Source organism: Sarcophilus harrisii, chromosome 5, assembly GCF_902635505.1.
Source record: "Sarcophilus harrisii chromosome 5, mSarHar1.11, whole genome shotgun sequence".
Lineage (NCBI taxonomy): Eukaryota > Metazoa > Chordata > Mammalia > Dasyuromorphia > Dasyuridae > Sarcophilus > Sarcophilus harrisii.
Genome location: NC_045430.1, coordinates 11,404,064 through 11,422,199, shown reverse-complemented (window position 1 = coordinate 11,422,199; position 18,136 = coordinate 11,404,064). Strand labels below are relative to the sequence as shown.

The 18,136-nt window shown below is 41.9% G+C and overlaps 1 protein-coding gene across 6 annotated transcripts in view; it reads left to right on the top strand.

The window, feature by feature from the left end:
• Positions 1–18,136, top strand: part of TNRC6B (trinucleotide repeat containing adaptor 6B) — a 194,224-nt gene that overhangs the window by 38,389 nt on the left and 137,699 nt on the right. For 4 of the 6 annotated variants that reach the window (XM_031939137.1, XM_031939129.1, XM_031939138.1 and 1 more), the window contains exon 4: positions 6,817–6,884. The exons of 1 other annotated variant lie outside the window; for it this stretch is intronic. In XM_031939137.1, coding sequence (XP_031794997.1) covers positions 6,817–6,884 — 68 coding nt within the window. Of the gene's footprint in view, positions 1–6,814; positions 6,885–18,136 lie in introns of those variants that run through there. One more of the 6 variants, XM_031939134.1, reaches the window with a different exon arrangement.

The window sequence follows — 18,136 nt, the reverse complement described above, 5'->3', positions numbered from 1 at the left end:
TAGACTTAGCACCCCAAGGATACTTCTTGGCCATTGGTGTCTTTCCCAGTGGAGTGGAAGCTTCTTGAGGACAAAAATATTATCTTGGGCTCTCAATACATCCCTTACCACCTCGTCAGCAAGCTCAATAACTGTTAAAGTTCATTCTGACAGTAAACACCATTTCACAGCTGTAGCTCCCATCTACTTAGCTGAGGAAGATAGGTTTCCTCTTCAGCTCTGTAGAATCAAGTAGGGTCATTGTGTTAATCTGCTTTTTAGTGGTTTTCCTTTTAGATTATTATGGTTTGGGACCCCATGTTCTTTTCCTTCCTGAGAATGGGAACAGTATTTTGCTGTTTCCTTTCATAGATGACCTCTTTCATTCTTCCCAGTTCCTCAGAGATTGAGACCAGTTTGGCAGTGGAATCTCCAAATTCAGGTAGATTAGCAGGTGCTCTTTCTCTCCTCCCTTTTCTTGGGCTTCAGTTACTCCATGGAAGTTTCTGTTCCTTTCATTGCAATTTTCAGGTTACTCTCTTTTCAACAACGTGGATTGATGGCCCCAAGCACCAGCTCTCCCTGCTTGGTGTTCTTGTCTCCCAGCGTAGTTTTATTTTCATCACCTTACTAACCTCAGCTTGTTCTGCCTTTTAGCTTTTCTGATGATATTTGTATCTTCTCTTCTTTGCTCTTTGACCTTTTTACTCATTTCATCTTGAGTACATTTTATTTTGTCATATGAGCTCCCTGATAACGACATAGCTATGTGTTTCTTTAGACTTCCTCTTCCTCTTGATAGGGTCATTCACAATTTTCTTATCTTTTAAATTTTTTTCATTCATGTCTTTTATTTTCCCCTTACTGACATTTCTCAGTATTTTTTCTTCTCCTCCTCCCTAAGAGCCAGAAATCCAATTTTTAATCAGAATTTTAAGAGAGGGAAACAAAATTGTTTAGCAATATTAAGTCATCCAGTATTAGATGGGATGTTCTGCACACCATCCCTGCCTCCATAATGAAGGGGTGGGAGGCTGCATTCTCCCATTACTTCCTCTAGGTGGGCCAAGCTCTCTGAAATCCCACCTTGTTCATGTTAGGCAATTTTATTCCTATTCTTTCATTTACATCAGTGTGTTCTTTCTTATTGTTTTCCTGCTTATGCTCATGGAAGGCTTTTTAGTTTCTTTGAAGTGCCCCTTCTAATTGGAGGTCTTAGGGGAATCTAAAACTCATTATGTCCAAAACAGAACTCGGGATCTTTCCCTGAAAATCTTTGCCTCTCCCTGGCTTTCATCATTGTCAAGGATGGCCACCATCTTCCTTCCTCTCACATAGACCCTCAGCCTGGCCGTCCTCCTCAACCCCTCAGTTAAACTCACTTCACATCACTAATCTTTTGTCCAATTTTGTTTTTCTGACTTCACAATATTTTTTGTGTCTTATCTCTTTCTTGCCAATGATTTTTTTGGGGGAAACTGAGGCAGTTGGGGTTAAGTGACTTGCCCAGGGTCACACAACCAGGAAGCATTAACTGTCTGAGGTCACAATTGAACTCAGGTCCTGACTTCAGGGGTGCTGCTCTATCCATTACACCAACTAGCGGTTCCCTTTCTTGCCAATTATATAGCCAACATCTAGTACAGGATTCCATCACTTCTCACCTGGACTAGTGAAAGGTTTCTTTTTAAATATCTATCTATCTATGTGTGTAATCAGAGAGAAAGATGTTCTCTCTCTCCCATATCAACTTCCCCCAAATTGAGGATGAAAGAAAAATAAAATCCTGTTAGAAATACATATAATTCTTTTCTTTCTTGCCCTTTCTTTTTCTTTCCTCCTTCCTTCCCTCCCTCCTTCCTTTCTTTTTCCTTCAGTTTTATTTCCAGTTCCCAACTGTCTCCCTATTCCTCTCTGCTGAACCCACTGAGAAGGCAGAAAAATAAAACTCATTAAAAATATGTGTGATAGTGAAAAACAAAATCTCACATTAACCATGTCTTTAAAAATAAAATAGAATAGACAGTCTGCTTCAAGCTGCACTCATGAGTCCATCAGCGGGCTTGTTGAGTTCTGTGGAATTTTGGTTGGTCATTACATTGATCAAAGTCCCCAAGTCTTTCGGATGCTTCTCTTTTTGATATTATCATAGAAATTATTCTCCTAATTCTGCTCATTTTATTTCACATCAGTTCATATAAACCTGCTCGGGTTTCTTTGAAATCAACCTCTTCGTCATTTCTTGCAGCACAATAGTGTTCAATCAGTTTTGTGTCCCATAACTTATTGAGCTATTCCCCATATGATAGGCACCTTTTCATATCCTCATTTTTGACACCTCAAAGAGAAGTACAGAGCATTAGAATTGTTTTACTTAGAATTGATTCCTTTCTTCATCTACCCTCCCCCAATTTCTTCTCTCTTTACCCTTCTGTCTCCATATTGAGTAAAATACATTACCCAGCAGAGATTGAGAGTGTGTGTGTGTGTGTGTGTGTGTGTGTGTGTGTGTGTGTATTCTTCCCTCCTTTGACCATTCAGATAAGAGACTAGAGCATCAGAATGGGTTCCTGCTATACTTTTTCCTAATATTCTCCCATTTTAGCTTCTTTTCCCAGGAATTTTCCAATCCAACTTCCCACTCCAGTCTATCTTCCATCCAGCAGCCAAAAATGATTTTACTAATGTATAAGTCTTGCTAAATAAACTCCAGGATCAAATCTAAATTCATCTGTTTGGCATTTAAAGCTGAACTCATCCTGGCTCTCTCCTACCTTTGCAGACTTACTATGCTTCTCTCACACGCTCTGTGATCAAGTTACACTGGATCCCATGACTTGCACTGGCCGCCCTTCATGTCTAAACCACGGTCTCCTTCTCTCCAACTCTGAGATTCTCTAGTTCCTTTCAAGACTCACCTCAAGTTCCTCTGTATTGGGCTACTCTTTCTTTCTCACCATCATCCCCTTCCCTCTGAGATTACCTCATTTACCCTCTGTAGCTCTTGCATATGCCCAGTAAGTTGTTGACATTTTGTCCCTTCCATTAAAAGTCAGAAACTTTATTTTTTGCCTTTCTTTGTATTCCTGGTGTTTAGCCATTGCCTGGCAGATAATAAGTGGATAATAAATGCTTATCGAGACAAACAGTTTTGACTTAGGCACTCTGATCAGTGCAGTTACTTGCCATGATTCCAGAGAAGTGGTGAAGCAAGCCCTTTCCTTCCTGATAGAGAAGTCATAGACTCCAGAAACATATTTTCTTTTGGATATGGCTAATGTGGGAATTTGTTTTGCTTGTCTGCATTTTTATACAGGATTTTTTTAATGAGAGAGGGAAAATGGAAGAGAAGGAAAATGATTGCTTATTAATTGAAAAGAAATTAAATAAAAACCAAATTTCTTATTGACTGATATTCACATTCCATAATCTGTTTTACTAGAATTGATTCCAGTTCTTGGCTGCTATAAATATTTTGATGTATACAGGAGTTTTCTTTTTATCATTGAATTCTTTGGAATTGATGCCTCACAATCCATTTTAATCATTTTCGTAGCATAACTCCAAATTATCTTGCAGAATGGTTAGGCTAATTTATATTTTCGCCAATAATACATGAGTATGGCTACCTTTTCACAAACTTTCCAACATTTACGCTTCACATCTTTGCATCTTGGCCAATTTTCTGAGGGAGAGGTAAAAACCTAAGAGTTGTTTTGATTCTGATTTCTCTTAATATTAGTGAGTTGTGTTTTTATATGTGAATTTTTTTTGAGAATTAAATGTCTTTTAGTTATTTGTCTAGTTACTAGGGAATGGCCCAGCTGTATATATTTGGAATATCACATCCTTCCTTATCAAAGATATTTGATATAAAGAATATTTTCTACTCAGTCACTTTCCTTCTTATCTTTTGCTCATTGTTGAATCATTCACAGTTTTGTTGTCAGAAATTAATTCTTAAGAGTGCCTCATCCCTCTTTGAGTAATTTTTTGTCTTAGATTCAGAAGCCCTGGAACCATACCTCTTTGCTATCAGAATATCTGAGATACATTTCCATTGAGGAAATATGTCAGACTGTGTAATTTTCCACCCCCTTAGTATCACTTCATCTAGGATGACATGGTTGAACTCCTTGTAAAAAGTTTCTGAAAAAGAAAAAAAAAAAGACCTATTCTAACGACAGACTTGAGAGTACCTCTTTAGTATGAGCAAAAGCATCTAATGATTCAGACCCTAAGTGTGTATTAATGCCTATTGTATACTGGGCTCTTATGTTCAGTGCTGGTGATAGCGGCAAAAGCTCTCCCAACCTTTCCTTTCAAGAGTTTAGCGTTTACGTTCTAACGGGTGGGGAGGACACAGAAGATGCATCCGTAAGAGAAGAGAATTGGGGAAGGTGGTTCTTAATCTGAGTCTCGAAGGAGTCCTTGTGACTGTAAGAGGCAGAGATGAGTAGAGGTGGTGGGGGAAGACAGGCAGTGAGTGCAACCCGTTTCCCAACCGGGACGTGGAAGAGGGGGGATGACATGAAGGCCGCTGTGTCTCAGCATCCTGGTGGTGGGTACCATCAGTTTTTTCAGTTCTTTGACCATACAAAAAAGCACTGCTATAGACATTTGTGCCCAGAGGGGTCCTTTTCCTTTTTCTTTTATCTCTTTGAGGTGTAGACATAATAGCAGTGGACCAAGTGATTTTTCGAAATCTTATTCAGAATTACTACAAAATTTATAAAATATTTGAGAATCAGCCTACAAAGGCACTTAAAAGATATAATATATATATATATATATATATATATATATTACACCCTCTTAAAGGAATAAAGGCATCCTTAAAGAATTGTTTACTGATTATGGTCAGGTCATACCAAAATAATGAAAATGACAATATGACCTAAATTAATTGATTAGTTTAGTGCTCACCAATCAGATTCCTTGAGAGAGTCTTAAGAACTTGGCACAATGAGTATAGAATTTGTTAGGTAGATTCATAATCAAGAATCTCAAGGGAAATAATGGAAAAAGCATGAACAAAGGGGCATGAGCTTATCGAGCCTGAAACTCTGTTATATAGCAAACTCTGTTAGTAAAAATAGAAAAGGAAATCAGCAAATAAGAGAAACGCCTGGAAACTGTAGCCTGGTGATCACAAAGCCCATAAATTAAGGGAAAAGTAGCACCTTGCTCTAGTGCTTCTCAGCTAGGTGACCAAGGGCATATCTGGATTTCTCTGAGGCTGTTTGCTCAATCATAAAGTGGATTGATCAACTCCGTGATATCCCCTTCAACCCCACGGGGTTGTGCTGAGGTTCACATGAGCTCTTGTTAGTAAACACTGAACACATCTGGTGTTATTATAGTGTCAATCAGGAACCAATGGTCTTCTGTCCCAGCCACCAGCTGCTTGGATACCCGGGAGACGAGGCTTAGATTTGAGAAGAGAGAACTGAGGGCTTGTGGATGAGGAGGAGCTTCTCCAGGTCAGAGGACTTCTATTCCACAAGGGGTGGGATGTGCCGAGCCCAGAAGAGCTGTCAGAGAAAGAAAGGAGATTGACTGTCATGGGCAAGAACATAGTGCTTATTGATGCAGAAATGATAGAAGAATCAACTGTCTGTGTGCAGCCAAACCACTGACCAATAAAAATCAGCCTCAGATTAATTAGAAGGGAGAGCAAAGGAGAAGACACGCCCAGTGGCTTCCACCTGGCCTAGTCAGAGGAACTGACAGTGCTGAGAAATAGAAAAGAGGCAGAGATGCTTTGGATAGAACTTTGGGAGAAAAGGTAGGAAAGTAATCTTAGTGAGGAGATCAAAAGCCCAATAACTGTTTCCCCTAGCAAGCAGGCAAGGCCACATCTGTAGGTGGAAGCAATCCTGTGCCCCCTGCTCCAGAGCCCAGACTGTGCCGTGCAGGATGATGGATTCAGGAGATGAGTGTGTGCATATACTTAGGAACAAGCACTGTGGATGGTGAATGAGTGGAGAAAGTAGCTTCCATAAAGAAGCATGCTTAAAGGAGGGCCCAGAAATCATCATTTCCATACGGCAACAGCAAGAACCAGGGGGACCTTAGGAAGGAGGAGTGGGGGGGAATGGGAGTCACATCTGGAAAATGGCTTGGTACTCTTCAGAGCTCCAGGCTGCCTCCTGACGCAGGCCCATCTGAATGATTGTGACGGCCGCTGACCAAAGGACAGTGAAGGGGTACCCGGGGAATGATCAGATGGCAACGCTCCCTCAGCAGAAGCAGGGCTGGCTCACCCTCCTGCCATTCTGCCCTCTTTACCCTCTCCTGTGGCGCAGCCTCAATATGACTCCTTTTATCTCAGATGTTACAAGACCCTGGACAACAAAAGGTGAATTTTTTTCCAGGCTGAACATCATTACCTCATGAACTGTTTGAGGGAAATAAATCCCATGTTTCCTTAAAGCGCTGATGTCCTGATGGCCAAAGCTGCCTTCTAAAATCAGTGTGTGTCCAGGAATCACTATCGCCCAGGAAAGATTGCCTTGAGGGAGTGAGAGCCGCTGCCATCTGGAAGAGGAGAGGCAGACAGATTGTGGTGGTGGAAAGGCCATTGGACCGTCTGGACTCGGGGTCTGCCCCGCCGCTAACTTCCTCTCGGACAAGCTGTTGAATCTCTCCGCACTTCAGTTTTTTCCTCTGTAAAATGAGCAAAAGGTTAGATTAGCTCAGCCTTAGAACTCCTTGTAATTCCAGCATCTATAGTTCTAGGACGTATGCAGTGAAATGACCAAATTTAATTGTAAGTTGAAGCATTAGCCCACTTTGGAGGTGATAATACATGACCTGTAATGCTTGCCTTGGCAGGTGGGACATGAAGATTTGGTAATGGAAGGGCATGGCAAGACTCCGCCTCCTGGTGAAGAAAGCCAACAGTGAGTCATGGTTTATTTTGTAAAAGAGTCTTGTGACACATTTTTGAAATGCTATTGTTTAGTCTATTAAAAAGCATGTCTGTTGGGGCTGTGTGTGTGTATCGTGGGGGGGGTATTTGTGTTGGTGGGCGCTCACTGATGAGCCGATTTGTACTCACGGACCCACTAACTTAGAGAGGTGAAGGAAGCGGAGGTTTTCCCACATTTGACTAACCCGGAATCGGTATTGTGTTTTAGCGAGGACTGCATGGATCAGGGTGTTCTAATCGGAGCAGTTAACTTTGGTTTGGATTATTGGTAGAAATAGAAAACATTGTGCCGTTTTCACTAGACATGCCTGTGTGAAAGCAACCACCTGAGGAGGTGTTGGAAGAGCACTTCCTGAAATTCTATTCCACTTAGTCATGTGGTAAGGCTAATCTTTATTTCGATAACAAAACCTATATATACCCAGAGGAACTGATATTAGAAACAGTCCCATTTCTCTTAGGTAGCTTCTGATGCAATTCTTGGCATCCTTTCGGTCTTAGTGGAATGTTTTGGCTTTAGAAAAAAGAAGGGAAGAGAGCCCAGGGGGCATATTTTCTTTAATAGGAGGTAAGGTTTTCTCTAGTTAAGCAAGCAAGAAATACTGCAATAGAACAAACTAATATTTTTATGGAGAAAGAGTTGATTATTTTCAGAGGCCTGAAGTCATTACTGAACGTTTTTGGTTCAAATGGATACTCTGAATAGTTTACATAATTTGTCCAGGATCTTTCAAGAGAAGTCCTCATCTATACGGAAGTTAGTTTTATCCTGTTGTGTGAAAATTCTTTCTTTGATATTCTTCTAAGAAAGAAACAGTCTGCTTCTACAGAATATTTATTCCATGGAATTGGTTCGTTGTCTTGTAAGTAAAAACCCGGATGTCTTCTCAGCAGATTAGATTTTTTTAAAATCAAGTATAGTTTTCCAAGGGACATTCAGAATCAATCCCAATTTTGTTCCTTTCTTGTCACATATACCTAGGTAGGGTCTTGCATCCATGATGGTCTGATAGAATTAATGAAATATTAAGCAAAGATGACAGAGGGAAAATTGAGCCTCATTAGAACCAAAGCAAATTGAGGAAATATTCAAGTTATCCCTGTTTCTTTCTCCAATACCCCCCATTGCATTTTAACATCCTACAGTGATCATAACCCCCATCTCCCAAAGTCATAGTCTTTGAGGCTGTTAGGATCTCAAAGACTGGGATATAGGTCCCAAGAACCAACTACTAGATATCCTGCAACAGGGGTAGCAAATATTGTGCCATTCACTCAAAGCGGAGATTAAGCGCCGTTGTGTTTGTTTGCGAATCCATGCTGCATGTATCGTAAAGGTGAGGTCTGGGATATGAATTGTTGGCCTCTGTTCGGTGAAGACCACACAATAGAATACATTGATATGAAGCTTCTTAAACTCTTACCACTCTCAACCCCTCTTTGCCCGGGAAATTTGCGTGTGACCTTGGATCTATAGGAATATATAGATATCAAATGTTCACTGATATTAAATCATAAAGAAATGTATTTTAAAACCATTTTTTGTATACATATAATTTTAACTTTTGTTAAAGATGAAAGCAAATTTGCATGCTAATGAGATGAACGGGCTTGTTTATTTTTACATAAAGAATCAAATCTTGGCAGAATATCTAATACCTTTCACTGTTGGCACATTCTTTGCAACCCCCACATTCAGTTATGAGATTGAGACCCACATTGTGAGAAGCTTTGCATCTGCAAGAGGAAGACTTGACTTTTGACATTGAATAGATCAATTTGGGCCTTGGACATTTGTCATTGCTGTTGTTGAATATAGATGTGGGATTTTAAGATTTGGGGGGGAAAGGCAGAGGGATGCTGCTTTATTATGCTTCATAAAGATTTTTTTTTATTTGTTTCATGTTAAATGCAAAGAGGCGAGCTGTGATGATTTGGGGAATTGCTGCTTTCCGATTGTTTTACTTAGTATTTGTCTTCTGTGATCATTCTCTGATTACTCCTCTCTTAGATCTAGCCCAGCAAATCAAGCGAGCTGAGTTTATTACCACATAATTACTTCATTAAAATCTATAGCTTTAATCGTATGGTATGTAGAACACAGACGCAATTGTAAGAACGAATCCAGCTTTCGAGAAGGGGGAACAGAAATTGGCCTGGAAGTTGTCTGCCCCTGCTCGCCGAAGGTCTGGCCCACAGGCTTTTTTGAGATCTTTCTTGTTCGTTCTTTGAACCATATTATGCTTTGGTACCCCACGTTTGGTTGGCCGGTGTTGGCTGGGAAGAGTGAATGGATGGGATGATGTGGAAACGAGATCTCAGCTTAGCTTGTTACCAGGTGAGCTTGGTTTCCTCTCTCCCCTTTCCATGCCTAGGCCTTGGCCTCTTCTCATCTGGGCCCCCCTCCTATTTCTCCCTGACTGCTGGGGGCAGGGCTTCATGTGGCTTTGCATTTGTAGTGACTTTCATTTCTCTGGTGAATTTTGATTGTTCTCTAACTGGCTTCTTTATGGTTTTTTAAAAGTCTGTTTCCTTAATAGCTTTTGTTCTTCCTCCCAGCACAGCCATGACTTACCAAAATTAGGGATAGGGACTGAGATTTCCTTAGCACAGGAAGCTCCCTCTTGGCTGAGGCCGAGCCCAGGCTCCTCTTCCCTAGCTTATTATTTAAGGATCCAACCTGCACCCCGAGAAAGGTTAGAGCAGGAGGAAGGTATCTAGCACTTGAACCCTGGGCTTTCTGGCCAAGAGGCCCAACCTGTCTCTCTTCTGAGGGATTGTTTACACTTTTAATTCTGTAGTTTTGTCTACAATTCTATCCCCTGAGGCTATGGTCTTTTCTGATCCTCTCTGAGGAGGATCTGTTCAGATTTGAATGGGAGGGGAACTCTGCTCTGGGTGCTCCCCGAGTTTTATTGGGATGATTCAGAAGAAAGGACGCAGCCCATTGCTGGGCCCAGCCCAGATCTTGATCCCCACGTGCAGCAGGGTGGAATTGTTGTGACTTCAGTTCCTCCTGGGGATCTCTGTTCAATTAGGTTCCTCCCGATTTAAAGGTCTGCAGGAAACCTCTCAGCAAAGCCAAGCCCGAAGAAGAAGGCAACCCACTTTTCTGAGTCTGGAATGAGATTTCAGCCCAGAATCCTCTGGGCTGCCAGCGGCCTTAGTTTGCCGCTGGGCCCTTGGCACCTCCCGGGATGCCGGCCCCATTCTCCTGCTGAAGATCTCCCAAGCTCTGCCCACCGGGGGCACCGGCTGTGGTCATGACTTAGCTCTGTGCCCACCCTGGGACCTGGTGCCTGTTCATACTCCTTATTGCTGGCTGGCTCCCTTCTTCTCAGATGATACCAACGTCTCTCATATATCCAGAGCATCTTTGGTTACTGCTGCATAGGGCCGCGGCTGGTCCCCAATCCAGGCCCCGAGAGGGAGGCCGTGCATTGACCAAGTACACAGAGGAGATAACTAGCAGGCTGGGTCTCACACAGCCCCTCTTTCCTCTCTGCTGAGCCCCTGGGGGTCATTGGGCTTTTAGCTCTGGGGATTTCCATGTTTGAAGCTGTCTGGTCATGTTGAGGTTCCTTGGGAAGCACCTTAAGATGGTTGAAAGATCATGGGATGTCTCCCTAAAGCACAGTACAGTTCACAAGCATTTGGTAAGGGCTCTGGCAGAGTGGGCTACAAAGAAAAGCCCCATCTGCCTCTGCCTGCAAGGAGTCTTTGTTCTAAAGGCGGAGACACTTCCGTAAGAGGACAAAGCCTATTCCTGTAGTGTCCATAAGTTTTGAACTCAGGGCTCTGCCTTGGGACCAAAGTCTTTGCCACTGTGCCAGTTGGTTGCTTGTTAGGGAACTAGCTGCCCCCTGTGCCCTTCCTGCCTTTCCAGGGTTGCACTTTGTCTCAGCCTTAAACCCATCAATAAATGTTTTTCTGTCTCCTGGGCAGGGGCTTGAGGTGGGCACTGATTGTAGGAGATTGCAGGGAACTTAAGCCAGGTCAGGCCAGGTGGAGGACCAGAGGAGTGGCACTGGCCAAAGGGATTGAGTGAGGCTTTGAGGTCACCCAGGGCCCCCTCCTTCCTAGAGGAAGGGCCCCGATCCTGACCGGCCACCCACTGTTCTGTCCCTCACGGCTCTGGGAGGCTCTGGAATGGGTGGAGGAGGCCTCTGGCCTGGTCGATTTCTGGGCCTCCCCCCTCCATTGTCCCAGGCTGTAGCTGCTGCTGGGTGCCAGAGGAGGAAACTGAGGCAGATAGCGTGAAGTGGCTGGCCCAGGGTCACCCAGTTAGGAAGTGTCTGAGGCGGAATTTGAACTTCCTATCTCCAAGCTCAGTGCTCTGTGCACTCTAGCTGCTCCTAACACATGTAGGCAAATAAGAAAATAGATGGGGAGACAGTTTTTATGAAGTGATGGAGTGCTTAGGTTCCCCCTAGTTTCTTTTGTCCTGATTTCAGCTTTCTTTCTTCCTTTTTTTTTAACTGATAATAAATCATAAATTTATTTCAAAACAATTCTTTGGTATACATATAATTTTACCATTTATTTGAGAGGAAAGCAAATTTGCATACTAATGAGATAGATGTGTATACTTATTTCTTTTTTTTAAATTTCCATAGTGTTTTATTTTTCCCAATGTCATGTAAAGATAGTTTTCAATATTCATTTTTGTAAGACTGTGTTTCAAAAATTTTTTCTCCCTCCCTTTCCCTTTCCCAAGGCAGCAACCCATCTGATGTAGTTTATTTATACATGTACAAGCCTTTTAAACATATTTGGCTTCATGTTTCAGGCCACTTTAGTTCTTTTTAATTCCTTTCTCCTTTGGGTCTGCTCTTCAATCCTAGAACCCCTGGCTCTTCATTCTAAGAGGCCTCTTGGTACATCCCTGGCAGTGCCCTTGTCCTAAGAGAAGCTCTTTTCATTGGGTCTCCCAACCCTGTCCTGGTGGCCTGTGCTTCCTATCAGTCTATTCTATGTAGGCTTGAAGTTCTTCAAGGCAAAAATTATTCTTTTGATCAAGTTTTATAATATATTTCATGGAGACTTCCTAAACACAGTCATCTCTAAATTATTTTAGATCCACTACTTTCATTTATGTCATTATCTCCAGAGTACAAATTTTGATAGTGTTCTCTAACTGGTCTTTAGATACAGAGTTCTAAGAGAGTCTTACCCTGGGAAGCAGCATTGATGAGAGCATCCCATTGGTAATCTTGCACAAAGAAAGCTGTTGCTTTCAAGCCTTCCCTCCTCTCACCCCTCAGTTTGCAGCTTTCAGAAAGTTAGATCTGGAAGAGACCTCAAGGCCATCCATCTAGTCCAGCCTCCGTACATTATGGGGAAGAAATGAAGGCCCAAAGACTCCTAGGGAGAGGATCAGTACAACCATAAGATCAAAAGCTGAAAGGGACCTTCAAGGCCATCAGCCTTGTTTCATAAAGGAAAAAAACTATCTCCAATGCCAGCCTCCTCCATGCCAAGCCAAGGCCTGGCCTTTTCCCCACTCTACGTAGGTCTCTGGCATCTTTGAAAAAGCCCCCAATGGGCTCTTCTTATATGGTCATTGTAGAGTCTCCATTAATGAAGCCAGAGAATTATTGGAGGATTGAGGGAATCTCCACAGTTGAAGAATAGTGCTCCGTTCGTTCTAACCCACTTTTGTAGGTGATGGGCTTTCATTAAAGTAGTTAAGTACATGATGCCTGTATCAGAAAAGTAAAGTGAAAAATGCTTTTGTTTCACATTTTGTTAGTTTTTTTAAAAGGAGTTACTGTTATTTTTTTTAAAAGAGGAAGTCATGTCTACTGATGAAGTGTCTTCTATGAATAACATTGTTCAAAAGGGGACTTCGAGGTTTTTGATTATGTTTGGGCATTTTTAGGAATTGATATATATTGTTTTGACCTAATATTTACTCTCCCCATACAATATATGCAATCTTACCGTTAAAATACATCCATGTACCAACAATAAATTATAACAACATTAGTCAGCATAATAATTTACAAATGTAAATTCTTTCCTTAACAGAAAGGAAGTATGCTTTCTAGGAGTCACCTGTAATCTGTTGGTCATTGTATTAGCATTGTATTGGACTTGAAAGGTTTTGTTTTGTTTTGTTTTTACTAGATTCATTATGAAAGTTATCTAAAATGATTTGGGAAACCTGAAGTGAAATTGTAGTGAATGCCTGCAGTACTTGCTCCAGACATTTTCCCTCTCTCCTCCAGTTGCCAATCCCTGTCATCTGGGCCTCCCCTCATTCCTAACCTGCTAACTTTCATTTCCTACTTCATGATGGAGAGGAGTCCTGAGGGGCTTCTGCAAAGCCCTTCCTCAGCACCTCAGACTGGTAGTATGGATGGCTCTCTAACTCTCCCTTTCCCTGCTTTCCCAATCCCATTTTCCAATACTCTTCCCCACTTCGTTGGGACCATGTGTCATCAATTACCTCCTGAAGACTTGCTTATCCTCTGCTCTAATTTCCTTCACCTATTCCCCTAATCTGCTTTTTTTCCTACATTTCATTCATCCACACTTGCCAAGTCCTAGTGTTTCTGTAATGTCAGATGCATTTGTCCTTTCTTTTGCTTCCATTACTGCCCTTCTTCTGGCCAGTTATAACTCTTGTCTCCCACAGAGGCAGCCAACTCTGTTCCCCTCTCCTTACCTCAGTTTAGTATCCATAATACTAACAGATGAATCATCTTTTTTTCTTTTTCTTTTTTTAATTAAAGCTTTTTCTTTACAAAACACATGCATGGGTAATTTTTCCATCATTGCCCCTTGCAAAACCTTCTGTTCCAAATTTTCCCCTCCTTCCCCTTCCCTCCTCCTCTAGATGGCAGGTAATCCAATACATGTTAAATATGTTAAAATATGATAAATCCAATATATGCATACATATTTATACAGCTATCTTGCTACACAAGAAAAATTGGATCAAGAAGGGGAAAAAACTGAGAAAGAAAACAAAAATGCAAGCAAACAATAGAAAGACTGAAAATGCTATGTTGTGGTCCATATTCAGTTCCCGCAGTCCTCTCTCTGGGCATAGATGAACTTAAACTTCACAAGATTATTGGAATTGATATGAATCATCTCATTGTTGGAAAGAGCCACATCCATCAGAATTGATTATCGTATAATCTTGTTGCTGTGTACTGATCTCCTGGTAGCAGATGAATCTTTTAAAAACATAGTTCTGTTAATGTTACTCTCATTGTTCAGTGATTCCCATTTCCTTCCCAGTTGACACCTGAGCTCCTTAGGCTGACATTCAGGACTTGCCACAGCCTTCTTCTCAGCCTTATCTCTACTCTCCCTCCTTCATATGCTCAGACTAAATGTGCTCCTAAGTTTTCTAGTCTCTGTCCCGTGCCCAGTTCTATATACTTCCCCCCTTATCCCAGATTGTTGACTTTCTTGCCTGATTTTCAAGGTTGAAACCCCTTTAGCTTCCTCTGAGAAACCCTCCCTCAGCTCCTTGGTTTTGGTCCCCTTTGAATCCACATTATGTAAAATGTGAGGTATTCATATACTTTAACATATTTAACGTGTATTGGACTGCCTGCTATTTAGGGGGTGGAGGAAGGAGGGGAAAAGTTGGAACAGAAGTTTTTTGCAAGGGTCAATGCTGAAAAGGGTTACTGTTTTCTGTGGATGTCTTCACATCCTCCCTGATTGCAAACTCCTTGTCAGAGATCATGTCTTGCTTATTTAAACCTTGTACCCCTCCTGCTTCTAACCCCTTTCTTTTCCATAAGAATATATACCTTGCTAAATCTAGCACACTAGTAACCCTGTTCAAATTATTTTCTTAAAAAATATAAAAGGAAATGAGGTTAGTCCGGTATGAACTATTTTGAGGAACATATATTATTCTCACTGTTTCCGTTTCTAAATATTCACACACCTCTCCTTTAATGATATATGCCAGAATTTTGCCAATCATTGACTTTAGTAGTAGATGCTCATTGAATATTTGTCTAGTTGAATTTATTCTATATATCCAGTTCTGATCTCCTGAGCTTCAGTCTTGCATGATGAACTCCCTGCCAGACATTTTGACCTAGAGTTGAGCGTGAAGGGACTAGTTGTAGTATTAGGAAAGCTTTGCAACCAGGGAGAGGCTCCATGGTGCAGTGGGAGGCTGGCCGGACCTGCCCTCCTGGCCTAGATCCACCAAGGACCAGCTAGGTGACCTGGAGCCCTTTAGCATCCATCTCTTCACTTGGTAAGGAACACAAGGCTCATACCCTGACAACGCTAGGGAATTCAGGGCCAGAGTTTGAGGCCTGGCTGTGTCCCCTACATCCTATGGGGTCTTGGACCAGTAACTCTAGCTCTCTGAGCCCCAGTTTCCCCTTTTGAAAAATGAAGGTTTTTTTTTTCTCATAGTCACCTCTAGTTCTAAGATGTGTGATTCTAAGTGTTTGCTAAGTTTAACTCTTCTGCCTATTAATAGATTTGTATTTGTTACAAATTGCCACTTAGTATACTATAGAAATCTTGTGTATTTTAGTCCTTTGGGCGTTCTTCACAGTCTGAAATCTCTAATATGGTGGGTGTTGGAGAAAAGAGCCTTTTTTGCTTGTGCTTCATCCAAGTCATGATTGTTAACTGGGAGCATCATCCAAGACTCACTACTGGATGCTCTTCTCTTCTCCTCCTGTACTATTTCACTTGGTGATCTTAGCTTCTGTGATTTCACCTGTCACCTCTATATGTGCTTGATTCTCAGCCTTAACCTCCCTGCTGACCACCGGTCTTGTGTCTCCAACTGCCTTTTGGAGAACTTGAACTGGATGTCCAGTAGACATCTGAAATCCAGTGTGTCCTAAATGAAACTTATGATTTTGCCTCTCGCCTTAAACCTCTTCCTCACAATCCTGTTGCTATTGAGAGTATTAGCATCCAGGCATCTAGATCCTACTGAGGTGCCATCTTCAGCCCCCACGTCCAGTCAGTCATTGGACTAGCTTCCATATATGCCCCTTTATGGCCTCTGACACTGCTCCTATCAGGGGGCAGCCCTCATCACTTCTCACTTGGACAGTAACTACTGAGAGTGGGGCTGAGGGTTTGCTTGATTCTACTCTCTCCCCATTCTAATCCAACCTCAGGTCAGCCACCAGAGTGATCCCTTGAAGCTCAGATCTGACCCTTCTGTCTTCTTTAAATCAGCTGCAATCCTGTCTCCTCCAGGATCACATATAAACCCCTTTCTTTGGCTTTAAAATCCTCTAGAACTTTTCAGTCTTTTTATTCCTTACCCTCTCCAATTCTTCTGCCCCTCACATGTACTCTGATGAATTATACCTTATTTTTCCTCAAATTACACTCTTTTTCTTATCTCTAAACATTTTAAGAATTTTTGTAAATCAAAATGTTTTAATTTTTTCCTCAGTAATATTTTTCAAATCACACACAAATATAGTTTTCAGCATTCATTTCTGTAAATTTTTTTTCTCCTTCCCTTTCTTAACTCCCCTTTTCCCAAGACAGCAAGGGGTCTGATAGCGTTTATAAATGTACAATCATTTAAGCATATCTCCATATTTGTTGTGTTGTAAAGAAAAATCAGAACAAATGGGGGGAAAAATCACAAGAAAGAAAAAGTAATCCCCTCCCCCTAAAAAAGAAAAAAAGGTGAAAATACTATGCTTTAATCCTCAGTCAGTTCTCCCTCTGGATATAGAACCCGTTTTCCATCCCAAGTCTATAAAAATTGTCCTGGATCACCACATTGTTGAGAAGTCGATCATCATATAATCTTGATGTTACTATGTACAGTGTTCTTCTGGTTCTTCTTGCTTCACTCAGCTTCAGTTTGTACAAGTCTTTCCAGGCTTTTCAGAAATCAGCCTGCTCCTCACTTCTTACAGCTCAGTAATTTTCCATCACGTTCATGTATCTAGGCATTTTCCCTGACTGTCTCTTGCACTTGGACCTGGCTTCCCCCTCAAGTCTACTCCTAGCTTCCTTCAACACCAACTAAAATCCCACCCTCTGCAGAGATCCTTTCCTCATCTCTTCATTCTAATGCCTTCCCTATCTTGATTATTTCCATTTTATCCTGGCTGTATCTCATCTCTACATAATTAATTGTTTGTGTGTTGTCTCCCCAGGATAATGAGCCACTTATGGGATGTTTAGCCTTTCTTTATCTCTCTAATGCTTAGCATAATGTCTGACACATAGTAAGTGCTTAATAGATGCTTCCTGACTGATTGGCTAACTGATGAAATGTCTGTACCTGACTTCCTTTGACTCCTAACTAAAATCCCATCCTCTATAAGAAGTCTCCCCCAATCTCTCTTAATTCTAAGATTAGTTCCTATTTATCACACATAGAACTTGCTTTGTAGATATTTGCTTGAATATTGTCTTCCCTTAGATTATAAACTCTTTGAGGGACAGGGACTGCCTTTTGCCTCTTTTTTATCCCCAGTACTTAGCACAGTTTTGGACACATAGAAGGCACTTAACAAATGTTGACTGATTGCCAGCCCAGGAGGTTCCTCCTTCTGTTCAGATCTTCCTTCATGTTCAGATGCTTGCACACCCCGATCCAAGGAGAGTTGAGGTGGGCTTTAAGAGCCGCTAAAGGTACATCTTCCTGACAACCACCTCTGTGCACACACAAACACAGTAACCCAGCAGCTGCCTTCCTCTCATTCTATCTGGGTGACAGTGTTGGGAGAGACCCATGAAATGGACAGGTTTTGGAAGCTGGCTCTGATTCCTTTTGCAAGCGAATCCATGCTTTTAGATCCTTTCCCACTGTGAAATCCTTCACTCATTGGGGTGATTGAAAGCAGACCAAGAGCAGGTACCACTTCTTCACGAAGCCTTTCCACTTAACTGCATCCCCACCTTCATGTTCTCCATGGGACTTCCCCTCTTCCCATAGGTTTCCCCCAAAGATCCCTAGTAAGACTCCCTCAGTTTATAGACATGGGCAGAGCCATCCTCTGAGGCAGGGGACAACAGCTTTTGCACCCAGTCCCCTCCTCTTTACGGCTGCCTCCTTTGAGGTCTTCATACCCTCCCACATGGATTATTGCAGGTGCCTCCTTCTTGATCTCTTTGCCTCTCCTCTCTCCCCCCTCCAGTTCATCCCGCATTCCAATATCCAAGTCTCCAGTCTGATTCTCCCAGCTCCAGGGTCTTCCTTTTGCCATTGGGATAAAATACAGACTCTTCTTCTTAGCTTGTTAA